The sequence below is a fragment of the Impatiens glandulifera genome, chromosome 6, assembly GCF_907164915.1.
Source record: "Impatiens glandulifera chromosome 6, dImpGla2.1, whole genome shotgun sequence".
Lineage (NCBI taxonomy): Eukaryota > Viridiplantae > Streptophyta > Magnoliopsida > Ericales > Balsaminaceae > Impatiens > Impatiens glandulifera.
In genome coordinates, this window is record NC_061867.1 from 10,852,053 (window position 1) to 10,869,437 (window position 17,385).

The 17,385-nt window shown below is 29.9% G+C and overlaps 1 protein-coding gene across 1 annotated transcript; it reads right to left on the bottom strand.

Annotated features, from left to right (window-relative positions):
- Window positions 1-1,106: 1,106 nt before the first annotated feature.
- On the bottom strand, window positions 1,107-17,029 carry LOC124943138 (vegetative cell wall protein gp1-like). Its single transcript, XM_047483693.1, has 3 exons — window positions 16,893-17,029; window positions 9,262-9,823; window positions 1,107-1,493 (listed from the first exon to the last, which is right to left on the bottom strand). The coding sequence occupies exons 1-3, from the start codon at window positions 17,027-17,029 to the stop codon at window positions 1,107-1,109; spliced, it is 1,086 nt and encodes a 361-aa protein (XP_047339649.1).
- Window positions 17,030-17,385: the final 356 nt, after the last annotated feature.

The following is a 17,385-nucleotide window of genomic DNA, read 5'->3' on the forward strand; positions in this document are numbered from 1 at the left end:
TAACAAAAATAAATAAACTTTTTGTTTTGTTGTGACAACTCAAATGCGCAATTGACTTATCAAATAATAGTAAAGAATGCATATAAGTTAGAACTATCTTATTAACTTTTTGAACTATCTATAACAAAATTTAAAAATATATTTGTGTGCGGTAATACGGCGCCTAAATCGTTATAACAATTCGACACAACTAAAACAAAGTAGATAAAAATATAGCAATCTATTAGTAGTTAGACATTAATATTAAAAATCACTTCTTAATAATAATTATTTATGACACTAATTTCAAAGCATGTTATTTATGTAATCTTAACTTTTTGATTTAATAAAATTTAACTTTCTTTTCACATCTGGATTATATTTTTTTTAACTTTTAAATTAAATTAATGTTAGATGTAATGATCAATTATCTTAAATAATAATTAATTGTATATATAATTATGATTATTTTGTGTTTTTGTTTCATTTTAAGGTATTTTAATTATTTAATAGATAAATATTAAATCAAATAATAAAAAGTTAATAATAACAATAAAATGATTAATAATAAATCTCAATATCACATCAATGTAATAATTTTATTTTCTTGTTCAATCCATATATTTCTGTTACAAATAAAGAAGCACAAATATTGAACCAAATATCTAAATAAATAAGTCTGAAATCTTCATTTGCCACAACTTGTTTGACAACCATTTTGGCACTTGGTAAAATTTAGTTAACCTGCAATTAGATCATATAGTTTAGGACATCTTATCAAAATTTTAAAAATTACTGAAATATAAATTATTAATCTAAAAAATGTTTTTTTTAATAGAAACATATTGGGCACAATAGCCACAATGCATTTAAAATAATAATTATCTTTGGTATTAAAACATTTTTTTGATGAATTTTCTAACAATAAGTAGAGTAAGTATAGGACCATTACATTAGTAGGCGGCGTAGGGGGAGTAGGCGGCGTAGGGGGAGTAGGCGGCGTAGGGGGAGTAGGCGGCGTAGGGGGTGTAGGCGGCGTAGGGGGTGTAGGCGGCGTAGGGGGAGTTGGCGGCGTAGGGGGCGTAGGAGGCGTAGGCGGAGTAGGCGGCGTCGGCAGGGTAGGTGGCTTAGGCAGGGTACGGGGTCTCCACGGAGTATGGGGTGCATGGGGTGCGTGGGGTGCGTGGGGTGCGTGGGGTGCGTGGGGTGCGTGGGGGGCGTGGGGTGCGTGGGGGGCGTGGGGTGCGTGGGGTGCGTGAGGCGCGTGGGGCGCGTGGGGTGCGTGGGGCGTAGGCGTCGTTGGCGGTGTAGGAGGAGTAGGCGGAGTTGGCGGCGTAGGCGGAGTAGGCGGAGTTGGCGGAGTAGGCGGAGTTGGCGGCGTAGGCGGAGTTGGCGGAGTTGGCGGCGTAGGCGGAGTTGGCGGCGTCGGCGGAGTAGGCGGCGTGGGCAGGGTAGGCGGCTTCAGCAGGGTAAGGGGTGTCCACGGTGTGTGGGGTGTCTGTATAGCTACAGAGCTATTGAAAATCGTTAGTATTAGAAATAAGAATAAGGTCACTATTTTCATCATATTTTTGGATTCAACAATAGAGAAATGCACTTTTTTATTACTCTAAATTTTATCTTCAATACCCCTCAAATACCACAAATACTTATAGCAATCCAAAAAATAAATTTAATAGCAATCTATTAGTTGATAATTATGACAATAATTTTGAAGACCACTTTATAAATTAGTAGTTATCACATTATTCAAAGATGGGTATGTATTTATTAAATTATTATTACAGATAATGATCAATTATTTTTAGAGAAAGAATAAATTACAATAGATAATGATCAATTAATTACATCTAGATAATGATTACATTTTTTTTTTGTCACTAATTATTATAATATGTATGGTGTTTTAATTTTTATTTTATAAAAAAATAATAAAATATCATATAAACAATGAGATCATTTAACATAATTTCTTATTTATTTAATGTTAAATTCTTACTGAATAATATTAAAAGAGTATAATCATAAAGTTTTCTTAATATTTTTTCTCATTTTAGTCGAAGTTTGAATTCAAAATTAGGTTTTATTGATGTAATATTCCTATGATTATTTAGGAACTATCTAAATATGATAGAACCAATCAATCGATCTAAATAACAATAACTCAAATTTGAATTTGAAAATTTAAAAAAACGAATTTGCTGTTCTTGGGTTAATTATGTTGACCACAGCCCAAAAAGCTTCACAACATGATTGAAAACATGTTGAGCAATTGTTTGGATTATGTTTGATCCATCCCGATTATATTTGATAAAAATTAAAATATTCAAAATAAAATTAAATTTTTGAGTTTTTGAATTGGTTAAAACGAACTACCATTGTTCTTATTTTGGTACCAATCAAGTAGGTCTGATATAAGAAAGCTATTAGATATCCCCTTTCACTTCAAAACAACTTTAAAATTAAAAACTCAAATTTTGATCACAAATTCTTTTAAACAAATTGATCATCATTCAGGTCGATTGATACCTTGAGATGATTATCAACATTTTCATGGAATCTTTGTGAAGCTACTCAAGATCTTGGATCAAAGAATTAAAGCTAAAAAACGAATTAAAAAAAATGAATATTTGATGTTCCTGAGGACCGAGAGATCCGACCGAGGATCCTCGGTCTGGACTGAATCCTAGGATTAAAAAATTAACCTCAGACCGATGTTCTTGAGTTAGGACCGAGATATCCGACCGAGGATTTTCACCTAGGACCGAGAGGTCCGATCTAGGACCGAGAGTCCTAACCTTGAGACCAAGACTCCTTAACCATAGGACCGAGAGTCTTAACTTTAGGACCAAGAATCCTACCCTCGGGACCGAGACTCCCTAACCTTAGGCCTGAGAGTTCTAAACATGGGACTGAGAATATCAAGTTTAGGACTGAGGAATCCAAAACGCAGGACCGAAGGACCTAGCCTAGAGCTAGTCCTAGACCGAAAGGTTTATACACCTCGATTGAGAAACTTAGACCCATGCTAACCTAGGACCGATAGGATTTTACACCTAGACCAGTAAGATCAGGCAAGTACCAAGAGTCCTTAGCACCTCAACCGAGGGACTTTGGTTCTTAGACCAAAGATCCCAAACCTCGACCCAGACCGAGAGTCTTTCGACCTCGACCGATAAAAATGAACTCCGGACCTAGGACTTCGTTCTTAAGACCTGTTTGGTTTCACTTTTTAAAATCCAAAATTATTTTTGTAGTTTTGGGACTCCGAATTATTTTCTAAAAATCCCAAAAAAATAGAAAATACGTTATAAATATTTTGGGATATTTCCACAAAAATATTTCGATAAAGGCTCGTTTGGTGTTTATTTTTAAATCCTAATGCCTTTAAAAATAACGGGTATTCTTTAGGTATTTCCACCCTAGTTATCATTCACAACATGTACCAACATTTAAAAAAAAAATTGTTTTCATATTTTAAATAAAGCTCAAACCTAGAACTATGACTAGGATCGGAAGAATAATCGGATAAAACTCTAACGTTATACAACCGATTTTTAAAAGTCAACTTTATAAGTAGAGACCGTTTTTTAAAATGGGTGCGGAGGATGAAGCACGAAAGCCCTTTCCCGAGTATCACCAAATTACTAACTAAAAGAAACTCTAGTCAATACATTTGTATACGTATACCAACTTTTATTTATTTTAAAATAAAAATTATTGAAAACTCTATTTCAAAATAAAAAATCTTTTAAATTAATTATGTTTAAACTAAATGATTTTTTAAAGAATTAAATTGTGATTGATTAACCTAAATCTCTGAATTATTTAAATTAAACCCAAAATTAATTATTTTTAATGAGTTTTAAAAAGTTGTCAAAATTAGTAACATGTTTTAAAAGTAATGTTTTATTTTTTTTAAATTAATACGCTAATCGAGGTTAAAATTTTCAAACTACGAGTTTTCTACCATTAGATATATGTCCACACAGTAAATTAAAGATTTCAACTTCATTGGTCTGCATCCTTCATGGATTTCAATGTTTCTTCTATTCTTTGTATTAAAATATTAAAATAAATAACAAAATACAAAATAATACACTGATCGTGTAAAAGAAGAATAAAATAAACTATATGCAGATCATATTTCTATAACATATAAAGAATTTATGCAAGTAATATATCTTATATAAAACAAACATAAATATTTCTTAATTTAAAATAAATTTTATATTTTAATATTTCAAAAAACTTTATTTTAATTTCATATATTTATCCTATAAAGATATCATCAATTTTAAATAAGATCTACATCAAATTAAAAATTAATTTATTAATCTTATCAATTGCAATACCGCTCTATTGTTGGATATGGGTTTAAAGCAAAAATTTTTATCAAATCTTTACACCTAATCAGAGATAAAAGTCCCACGTGTTGCTCCTCTAACTAATCCACACGAGCCCGGTTAGATTCTCTTGTCTTCGACTGTCTAACTAATCCACACGAGCCCGGTTAGATTCTCTTGTCTTCGACTGTTATACTTTCAAGTAAATATTTATCTAAAAACATATTTGTTGGTATATTTATCTGGAAAAAAATGTTTCACTAAAACCTCAAATATTCAAACTCCTAACATCATTCAATTCATAACATTGAAGTGGTATGCTTAAACTAATTTGAGAAGATTTATGTAAAATATCATTTGATATGAATTGACTTGGAGAAATTATTCTTTTGGATTTAAGATGACCATTTTCTAATTTTTTTTCTTGACTTGTTCCTACAAAATCAATGTCCAAAGAATAACTCTATGAAATTAATTGGAAAATATATATTTCATACCCAAAATGTTTTCTTAAATTGAATATGAACTCTATAAAATTTTGATTAAACAAACTATCAACCAAAATGTGCATAACATTTGCATTCATGTTTATAAAATATATAAATATTATGATTTTATTATACTTAATTATTAAGGTCTATTGTCATCTTTGGGATTGAGATTTTGAAAATAATTTTTGGATATTATTTATATAGGTTTAGATTGAAAATTTTGTATAATATTTTTTTCAATACATTCATTTTGACTATAGGTAAAAATTTGTACTCTACTTGTTGAATTTTTCTTATAATGTTGGAAACTTACACGAACTTCACAAATCATAACTACTTAAAGTGTATAACTGCTTTATTGGATATTAGATTTTTAATACAATACTTTTATTACATTGGATAAGGCAAGTAGTAACACAACTTATTGATACAATAGAAAAACTAATAAATCAAGTTTTAGATCTTAAATTATTCAAATATTTCTTTTATATTAAATGGTCTCTATAAAGTACTCTATCTAAGTGATACATTGAAAATAGTCCAAACTAGTTCTCCCTAATTAAAAAATAAAATTGTTTATAAAGTATTTTAAAAAAATGTGAATACTTTCAGAAGTATTGTGACACAGTTATGAGTCTACATTAAAACACTTATATATTTAAAATATACATATCTAAAAAGGTTTTTTTTTAAACTTAAAAACAATTATAAAAAAAACTAGAGGAGACACGAATGACCAAACCATAGATGAAAAATAGTGACACGAGCAATAGTAACCGGTCGACTTAGATGAAAAATACACACGAAACACATGAAGAAAAGTCGACCTAAATGAATTATACACACAAAACGCTTGGAGACGTAAATGACTTAACCATACTGTAATTTGAAGCATTCCATATCTTAAGAGCTCCTTCATCCATGGAAGAGGGTGGTGAGATGATGCTGGCTGAATATATAGGCTCTAAAATATTTAAGGAGAAAAGATTTAAAAATCATAACTCATTCCCTTAATTAAATTTTTGATCGTATATTATTTTATTTCATAATATATTATCTTTTCTTTTAATCTAATTCGTCAACTCTTAACATTTGACCTCGTAGAATTCAATTATAATAACTATATGTTTAACCATATTAATCATAGTTGATTCTAGCACAATATTATGACTCCTAAAATAATTGGATTAAATTATCTCCATTAATTATTCTATCCAAGTTTAGTTATTACACATTAAATTAAAGGACATAATTCTTTCAATCTTCCCCTTGTCTTTAAACTAAAGTGTTCAATATAAGATACATTTGTTTCTTAATGTTTTATTTGATTATATGATAAAATTCATATATATTATCAAATATGTTTTTGTACACTGATTTTGAACTTTCAATTAAACGAATTGTTCAAATAATCCATCCGAGCATGGCAATGCATTTTCAGTTCTCGCTCATCAAGTGGTCGAAACACTATTCATGTTCAATGCATCATAGTATACACAGAGCAGGATGACTTCTCTCTTCTTGTATGACTATGACTCCTACTCAACTTTTGACACTCTTAACTTTTTCTTTTATAACTTTCTTTCCCGGGAAGTGTTTAATAGTATAAATGAATATGAATCATCAAATGCGACAACAACATACTCATGTTTAAAGAATCTATTAATCATAGTTTAACTAAAAAATTCACAATCTGTTTTGAAGAGTTATAAGATAGGTCAGTCTTACATGTATATCTATATACATATATGCAAATGATTGGACATCTCTGTGTTCCTATAGCCTTGAAACATAGCAATATCAGTCAATTTACAATATAGTCACTTATAAAATAATTTATGTCCATTTGGTGTTTTTATCTATAAACTTTTAATAATTCAAAACTTAATTTCACTTAATAGAGTTTCATTCACCGGAACACTTAAAGTGATCTCATTCGTTAATAATGAATTATTTGGACAAGAGTCTAGATGTACATAAGCGGTGATTTTAATATGTTAGATATAAAATGGTTTTGATAATGAATAATAAAACTATGTTCAATTATATATATATATATATAATTGTGAAGTCATATCAAGTACATTAACAATTTTAAAGATAACAATAAGGTGTTGTAGTATAGTGGTTAGTACTCCCAACTGTCACCAGGGTTTGAATCTCACCAGTCGCAAATAATAATTGAAAATCCACTTCTAAGTAACATTATTTAAAGATGCTCAAGTGAAAAAGAAAAGGCACACAATTAAAACAAGATGTAGTCATTTCATTAACCTAGGCCAGAAATATGTGGCCTAGGAACATAAAAAATTAATAAAAATACTTTTACAAGCTCATAACATAACACAATGCTCAAGTTGACATTTTAACATGAACTTATGAAAATATATTAGACAATAATTATGGATCAAAAGTCGATACCATTAAATGTTGGCAAAAAGCAATTTATATGTTACTGAATCTATGATTTGGTATATTGATTCTATACTAATTACATCTCATAAAGTAATGATACTCCTATCTTTATGTGTCACATGTCTTTATGTGTCACAGAGCTCTTGACATATCTATCATATAAATAGGTTTAAAATACTTCAGGTGGGAAGATTCAAAAATCAGAACTCATTTCTTAATTAACCTTTTAATTTATTATATATATATATATATATTATTTTATTTTATTTCATAAATAAATAATATATTTTTTTTAAATCTTAATTCCATAATTAACAAATTTAACTATATATTATTTATTTCTTACATAAATAATATTCCTTAAAATATTAATTCAATAGCTATATACCTTTAATTATATATTATTTTATTTCATAAATAAATAATATTATTTAATATTAATAATGAAATCTAATATATACTAATAATCAATTTTTAGTATGTAACCTATAACTCAATTATAATAGTTAGTGGATTAACCTTATTAATTATTGTTGTCTTCTAGAAAAACATTAAGATTCTTAAAATAATTTTAATTAAATTATCTATATTAGTTGTTCTATTCAAGTTAGTAATTGCACATTAAATTAAATGGAAATTGGATTTTAAATCTATTCGGGATAAAATTTTGTAACGAAATCCTCGAGGCTGAAAAAGGTATGTACTGTTGGACGGAAATTGAGCCATAATGCAAGTGTGACTTAGAAAATTGAAAATATTGTCTTAAGGGCCGAAGAATGTGAAGTCTCTAAGCTAAAATCTCAATTACAAAAGATTCACAACTAGAACATAACTATAACAAAAACTTACCTTGATTAAATAAACTAATGGATGATTATAGTCTTCCGTTGGATTGTCGCTGCTCCACGGTTGCTATTTCCACTACTGCTGCGATTGGGAATATGGATCTTGGCAGCCTGAATCTCAAATAAGAAATAAAATAGAGAGAATGGGGATTGGTGCCAATGATTAATCTAAATGAAACTAATTTAATAATAGTGTAAGCATATTTAGCTTATTTTACTCTTGTAAGAGTGGACTCACGAAATCCGCTTCGAGAATTAACAAAAATAAATAAACTTTTTGTTTTGTTGTGACAACTCAAATGCGCAATTGACTTATCAAATAATAGTAAAGAATGCATATAAGTTAGAACTATCTTATCAACTTTTTTAACTATCTATAACAAAATTTAAAAATATATTTGTGTGCGGTAATACGGCGCCTAAATCGTTATAACAATTCGACACAACTAAAACAAAGTAGATAAAAATATAGCAATCTATTAGTAGTTAGACATTAATATTAAAAATCACTTCTTAATAATAATTATTTATGACACTAATTTCAAAGCATGTTATTTATGTAATCTTAACTTTTTGATTTAATAAAATTTAACTTTCTTTTCACATCTGGATTATATTTTTTTAACTTTTAAATTAAATTAATGTTAGATGTAATGATCAATTATCTTAAATAATAATTAATTGTATATATAATTATGATTATTTTGTGTTTTTGTTTCATTTTAAGGTATTTTAATTATTTGATAGATAAATATTAAATCAAATAATAAAAAGTTAATAATAACAATAAAATGATTAATAATAAATCTCAATATCACATCAATGTAATAATTTTATTTTCTTGTTCAATCCATATATTTCTGTTACAAATAAAGAAGCACAAATATTGAACCAAATATCTAAATAAATAAGTCTGAAATCTTCATTTGCCACAACTTGTTTGACAACCATTTTGGCACTTGGTAAAATTTAGTTAACCTGCAATTAGATCATATAGTTTAGGACATCTTATCAAAATTTTAAAAATTACTGAAATATAAATTATTAATCTAAAAAATGTTTTTTTAATAGAAACATATTGGGCACAATAGCCACAATGCATTTAAAATAATAATTATCTTTGGTATTAAAACATTTTTTTGATGAATTTTCTAACAATACGTAGAGTAAGTATAGGACCATTACATTAGTAGGCGGCGTAGGGGGAGTAGGCGGCGTAGGGGGAGTAGGCGGCGTAGGGGGAGTAGGCGGCGTAGGGGGTGTAGGCGGCGTAGGGGGTGTAGGCGGCGTAGGGGGAGTTGGCGGCGTAGGGGGCGTAGGAGGCGTAGGCGGAGTAGGCGGCGTCGGCAGGGTAGGTGGCTTAGGCAGGGTACGGGGTCTCCACGGAGTATGGGGTGCATGGGGTGCGTGGGGTGCGTGGGGTGCGTGGGGTGCGTGGGGTGCGTGGGGGGCGTGGGGTGCGTGGGGTGCGTGGGGTGCGTGGGGTGCGTGAGGCGCGTGGGGCGCGTGGGGTGCGTGGGGCGTAGGCGTCGTTGGCGGTGTAGGAGGAGTAGGCGGAGTTGGCGGCGTAGGCGGAGTAGGCGGAGTTGGCGGAGTAGGCGGAGTTGGCGGCGTAGGCGGAGTTGGCGGAGTTGGCGGCGTAGGCGGAGTTGGCGGCGTCGGCGGAGTAGGCGGCGTGGGCAGGGTAGGCGGCTTCAGCAGGGTAAGGGGTGTCCACGGTGTGTGGGGTGTCTGTATAGCTACAGAGCTATTGAAAATCGTTAGTATTAGAAATAAGAATAAGGTCACTATTTTCATCATATTTTTGGATTCAACAATAGAGAAATGCACTTTTTTATTACTCTAAATTTTATCTTCAATACCCCTCAAATACCACAAATACTTATAGCAATCCAAAAATAAATTTAATAGCAATCTATTAGTTGATAATTATGACAATAATTTTGAAGACCACTTTATAAATTAGTAGTTATCACATTATTCAAAGATGGGTATGTATTTATTAAATTATTATTACAGATAATGATCAATTATTTTTAGAGAAAGAATAAATTACAATAGATAATGATCAATTAATTACATCTAGATAATGATTACATTTTTTTTTGTCACTAATTATTATAATATGTATGGTGTTTTAATTTTTATTTTATAAAAAAATAATAAAATATCATATAAACAATGAGATCATTTAACATAATTTCTTATTTATTTAATGTTAATTCTTACTGAATAATATTAAAAGAGTATAATCATAAAGTTTTCTTAATATTTTTTCTCATTTTAGTCGAAGTTTGAATTCAAAATTAGGTTTTATTGATGTAATATTCCTATGATTATTTAGGAACTATCTAAATAGGATAGAACCAATCAATCGATCTAAATAACAATAACTCAAATTTGAATTTGAAAATTTAAAAAAACGAATTTGCTGTTCTTGGGTTAATTATGTTGACCACAGCCCAAAAAGCTTCACAACATGATTGAAAACATGTTGAGCAATTGTTTGGATTATGTTTGATCCATCCCGATTATATTGATAAAAATTAAAATATTCAAAATAAAATTAAATTTTTGAGTTTTTGAATTGGTTAAAACGAACTACCATTGTTCTTATTTTGGTACCAATCAAGTAGGTCTGATATAAGAAAGCTATTAGATATCCCCTTTCACTTCAAAACAACTTTAAAATTAAAAACTCAAATTTTGATCACAAATTGTTTTAAACAAATTGATCATCATTCAGGTCGATTGATACCTTGAGATGATTATCAACATTTTCATGGAATCTTTGTGAAGCTACTCAAGATCTTGGATCAAAGAATTAAAGCTAAAAAACGAATTAAAAAAAATGAATATTTGATGTTCCTGAGGACCGAGAGATCCGACCGAGGATCCTCGGTCTGGACTGAATCCTAGGATTAAAAAAATTAACCTCAGACCGATGTTCTTGAGTTAGGACCGAGATATCCGACCGAGGATTTTCACCTAGGACCGAGAGGTCCGATCTAGGACCGAGAGTCCTAACCTTGAGACCAAGACTCCTTAACCATAGGACCGAGAGTCTTAACTTTAGGACCAAGAATCCTACCCTCGGGACCGAGACTCCCTAACCTTAGGCCTGAGAGTTCTAAACATGGGACTGAGAATATCAAGTTTAGGACTGAGGAATCCAAAACGCAGGACCGAAGGACCTAGCCTAGAGCTAGTCCTAGACCGAAAGGTTTATACACCTCGATTGAGAAACTTAGACCCATGCTAACCTAGGATCGATAGGATTTTACACCTAGACCAGTAAGATCAGGCAAGTACCAAGAGTCCTTAGCACCTCAACCGAGGGACTTTGGTTCTTAGACCAAAGATCCCAAACCTCGACCGAGAGGTTCCTTGACCCAGACCGAGAGTCTTTCGACCTCGACCGATAAAAATGAACTCCGGACCTAGGACTTCGTTCTTAAGACCTGTTTGGTTTCACTTTTTAAAATCCAAAATTATTTTTGTAGTTTTGGGACTCCGAATTATTTTCTAAAAATCCCAAAAAAAATAGAAAATACGTTTTAAATATTTTTGGGATATTTCCACAAAAATATTTCGATAAAGGCTCGTTTGGTGTTTATTTTTAAATCCTAATGCCTTTAAAAATAACGGGTATTCTTTAGGTATTTCCACCCTAGTTATCATTCACAACATGTACCAACATTTTAAAAAATTTTTGTTTTCATATTTTAAATAAAGCTCAAACCTAGAACTATGACTAGGATCGGAAGAATAATCGGATAAAACTCTAACGTTATACAACCGATTTTTAAAAGTCAACTTTATAAGTAGAGACCGTTTTTTAAAATGGGTGCGGAGGATGAAGCACGAAAGCCCTTTCCCGAGTATCACCAAATTACTAACTAAAAGAAACTCTAGTCAATACGTTTGTATACGTATACCAACTTTTATTTATTTTAAAAAAAAAATTATTGAAAACTCTATTTCAAAATAAAAAATCTTTTAAATTAATTATGTTTAAACTAAATGATTTTTTAAAGAATTAAATTGTGATTGATTAACCTAAATCTCTGAATTATTTAAATTAAACCCAAAATTAATTATTTTTAATGAGTTTTAAAAGTTGTCAAAATTAGTAACATGTTTTAAAAGTAATGTTTTATTTTTTTTAAATTAATACGCTAATCGAGGTTAAAATTTTCAAACTACGAGTTTTCTACCATTAGATATATGTCCACACAGTAAATTAAAGATTTCAACTTCATTGGTCTGCATCCTTCATGGATTTCAATGTTTCTTCTATTCTTTGTATTAAAATATTAAAATAAATAACAAAATACAAAATAATACACTGATCGTGTAAAAGAAGAATAAAATAACTATATGCAGATCATATTTCTATAACATATAAAGAATTTATGCAAGTAATATATCTTATATAAAACAAACATAAATATTTCTTAATTTAAAATAAATTTTATATTTTAATATTTCAAAAAACTTTATTTTAATTTCATATATTTATCCTATAAAGATATCATCAATTTTAAATAAGATCTACATCAAATTAAAAATTAATTTATTAATCTTATCAATTGCAATACCGCTCTATTGTTGGATATGGGTTTAAAGCAAAAATTTTTATCAAATCTTTACACCTAATCAGAGATAAAAGTCCCACGTGTTGCTCCTCTAACTAATCCACACGAGCCCGGTTAGATTCTCTTGTCTTCGACTGTCTAACTAATCCACACGAGCCCGGTTAGATTCTCTTGTCTTCGACTGTTATACTTTCAAGTAAATATTTATCTAAAAACATATTTGTTGGTATATTTATCTGGAAAAAAATGTTTCACTAAAACCTCAAATATTCAAACTCCTAACATCATTCAATTCATAACATTGAAGTGGTATGCTTAAACTAATTTGAGAAGATTTATGTAAAATATCATTTGATATGAATTGACTTGGAGAAATTATTCTTTTGGATTTAAGATGACCATTTTCTAATTTTTTTCTTGACTTGTTCCTACAAAATCAATGTCCAAAGAATAACTCTATGAAATTAATTGGAAAATATATATTTCATACCCAAAATGTTTTCTTAAATTGAATATGAACTCTATAAAATTTTGATTAAACAAACTATCAACCAAAATGTGCATAACATTTGCATTCATGTTTATAAAATATATAAATATTATGATTTTATTATACTTAATTATTAAGGTCTATTGTCATCTTTGGGATTGAGATTTTGAAAATAATTTTTGGATATTATTTATATAGGTTTAGATTGAAAATTTTGTATAATATTTTTTTCAATACATTCATTTTGACTATAGGTAAAACTTTGTACTCTACTTGTTGAATTTTTCTTATAATGTTGGAAACTTACACGAACTTCACAAATCATAACTACTTAAAGTGTATAACTGCTTTATTGGATATTAGATTTTTAATACAATACTTTTATTACATTGGATAAGGCAAGTAGTAACACAACTTATTGATACAATAGAAAAACTAATAAATCAAGTTTTAGATCTTAAATTATTCAAATATTTCTTTTATATTAAATGGTCTCTATAAAGTACTCTATCTAAGTGATACATTGAAATAGTCCAAACTAGTTCTCCCTAATTAAAAAATAAAATTGTTTATAAAGTATTTTAAAAAAATGTGAATACTTTCAGAAGTATTGTGACACAGTTATGAGTCTACATTAAAACACTTATATATTTAAAATATACATATCTAAAAGGTTTTTTTTTAAACTTAAAAACAATTATAAAAAAAACTAGAGGAGACACGAATGACCAAACCATAGATGAAAATAGTGACACGAGCAATAGTAACCGGTCGACTTAGATGAAAAATACACACGAAACACATGAAGAAAGTCGACCTAAATGAATTATACACACAAAACGCTTGGAGACGTAAATGACTTAACCATACTGTAATTTGAAGCATTCCATATCTTAAGAGCTCCTTCATCCATGGAAGAGGGTCGTGAGATGATGCTGGCTGAATATATAGGCTCTAAAATATTTAAGGAGAAAAGATTTAAAAATCATAACTCATTCCCTTAATTAAATTTTTGATCGTATATTATTTTATTTCATAATATATTATCTTTTCTTTTAATCTAATTCGTCAACTCTTAACATTTGACCTCGTAGAATTCAATTATAATAACTATATGTTTAACCATATTAATCATAGTTGATTCTAGCACAATATTATGACTCCTAAAATAATTGGATTAAATTATCTCCATTAATTATTCTATCCAAGTTTAGTTATTACACATTAAATTAAAGGACATAATTCTTTCAATCTTCCCCTTGTCTTTAAACTAAAGTGTTCAATATAAGATACATTTGTTTCTTAATGTTTTATTTGATTATATGATAAAATTCATATATATTATCAAATATGTTTTTGTACACTGATTTTGAACTTTCAATTAAACGAATTGTTCAAATAATCCATCCGAGCATGGCAATGCATTTTCAGTTCTCGCTCATCAAGTGGTCGAAACACTATTCATGTTCAATGCATCATAGTATACACAGAGCAGGATGACTTCTCTCTTCTTGTATGACTATGACTCCTACTCAACTTTTGACACTCTTAACTTTTTCTTTTATAACTTTCTTTCCCGGGAAGTGTTTAATAGTATAAATGAATATGAATCATCAAATGTGACAACAACATACTCATGTTTAAAGAATCTATTAATCATAGTTTAACTAAAAAAATTCACAATCTGTTTTGACGAGTTATAAGATAGGTCAGTCTTACATGTATATCTATATACATATATGTAAATGATTGGACATCTCTGTGTTCCTATAGCCTTGAAACATAGCAATATCAGTCAATTTACAATATAGTCACTTATAAAATAATTTATGTCCATTTGGTGTTTTTATCTATAAACTTTTAATAATTCAAAACTTAATTTCACTTAATAGAGTTTCATTCACCGGAACACTTAAAGTGATCTCATTTGTTAATAATGAATTATTTGGACAAGAGTCTAGATGTACATAAGCGGTGATTTTAATATGTTAGATATAAAATGGTTTTGATAATGAATAATAAACTAAGTTAAATTATATATATATATATATATAATTGTGAAGTCATATCAAGTATATTAACAATTTTAAAGATAACAATAAGGTGTTGTAGTATAGTGGTTAGTACTCCCGACTGTCACCAGGGTTTGAATCTCACCAGTCGCAAATAATAATTGAAAATCCACTTCTAAGTAACATTATTTAAAGATGCTCAAGTGAAAAAGAAAAGGCACACAATTAAAACAAGATGTAGTCATTAACCTAGGCCAGAAATATGTGGCCTAGGAACATAAAAAATTAATAAAAATACTTTTACAAGCTCATAACATAACACAATGCTCAAGTTGACATTTTAACATGAACTTATGAAAATATATTAGACAATAATTATGGATCAAAAGTCGATACCATTAAATGAAAAAAAAATCCATGATATTAATGCTAAGATAGCTCTGCATGTTTCTACCTTCTAAATCATTTTGAGTCCTCAAAAGATCAAAGGGCTTTGCAGTCTCAGTATTTTTACTTCAAGAAGCAAAACGTGTTAGAAAAAAAAATAATCCTTCATTATATAAAAACAAAAAACTATGTGTTTTACTAGGTATAAATAGAACCTTGAAAAATAAGCATCACTCTTTTCACGAACTTTTGTTAGGTGTTCACATTTAACCGCAAAAAGAAAATTAAGATATGAAAATAACAACAAGGAAAGATACAAGAGAGAATATATAGAACTTCCATCAACCTGTAAAAATTTTGTGTTGTGAATCAAGCTTTACAGTGACATTAGAACGACGCAGGGCTAAAACACGACACATATAACCTTTAAGAGGACCAACTTTGATACTTGTAATAAATGCATGGTTCTGGGCTAAGCTTTTACACAACTTAATCTTGTCCATTGTTTTTGTACTTTCACATTCTAAAAATTCAACCAATTGAGTTGTTTGTTCTTTGTGAATGGCATCAAATATTGTCAACAACTTCTTATGGTTACCAATTTCTAGGAGATTGGAACTTGTGCAATCATCATCAACTTCTAAGATATATTCTAATGCAAATATATAAATTTAAAAAAAGTGAAATAGAATTGTAAGAAATGATGTAGTGTCAAGGGATTTTGTACGATCTCAAGAACACTTGATGCTTTGAATAATACATTGTCGAAAGCTAAACTCTTGCACAAATCAATATGATTGATTTCTCTTGTACTTTAGGTTGTTTAGATTCACACAATTGAGGTGTTTGTATTATGTGGCTTCCGGTAGTTGTTTCGGACACCTTATCAAGGTTAGCAACTTCTAGAAGATTGTAAGTTGTGCAATCATCTTTAGCTTGTGAGATACATTATAGATTCTGCAATATGTTCATACTATTAGAAGGTACCAACTATTTGAAAATATATTCATGAGCAACTGGGAACTGCAAGCAATTTTTAGCTTGAGAATTTTCCACGTGTGTTGCAACTCTTTCTTGTTTTATCTCAGGAAAATCTGGAATCCTTCACTCCTCTCATTTGAGACAATATCTTATATGTACGCACTAGATTTGACCATTTCTTGATCGCCTAGATAAGAAAATCCTAAAGTGAATGAAAAAGTAGCAGTCGAAATGAAATGAACCCTACATCAAATGTTTTCTCTAATTTCCCCTAAACATGGTGTTTGGTCGATGCTCGTATGGAAACACACATAATGATTGAAAAATAACAAAATACAAACTAAGAACCTGAAGAAGCTTATGATCCTCTTTGCAGCAACCATTAGAAAAGAGGGCGGCGAACACACAATAAGATTTGAATCCATGTTCAAATCATCGATGAGAAACATCCATTTCAGTTGAGAATCAGTGAAATTTGAGGCCATTACTTTGTTGATCGATCGATGAATCAATTAGATTTGATGAAAGAGAGAGCAGAGTGGGGAAGAAATTTAAGGCTCACTTGAGTAACCTCTATCTTGTTTGACCCACTCCGATTAGAAGACCTACCCTAGTTTATGAACCATGACCTACAATTGTTTAAGAAATTAAAAAAATATATATATAAAAGTAAAATAAAATTTGTAAAGGTTGTAATACATATTAAATGTTGGCAAAAAGCAATTTATATGTTACTGAATCTATGATTTGGTATATTGATTCTATACTAATTACATCTCATAAAGTAATGATACTCCTGTCTTTATGTGTCACATGTCTTTATGTGTCACAGAGCTCTTGA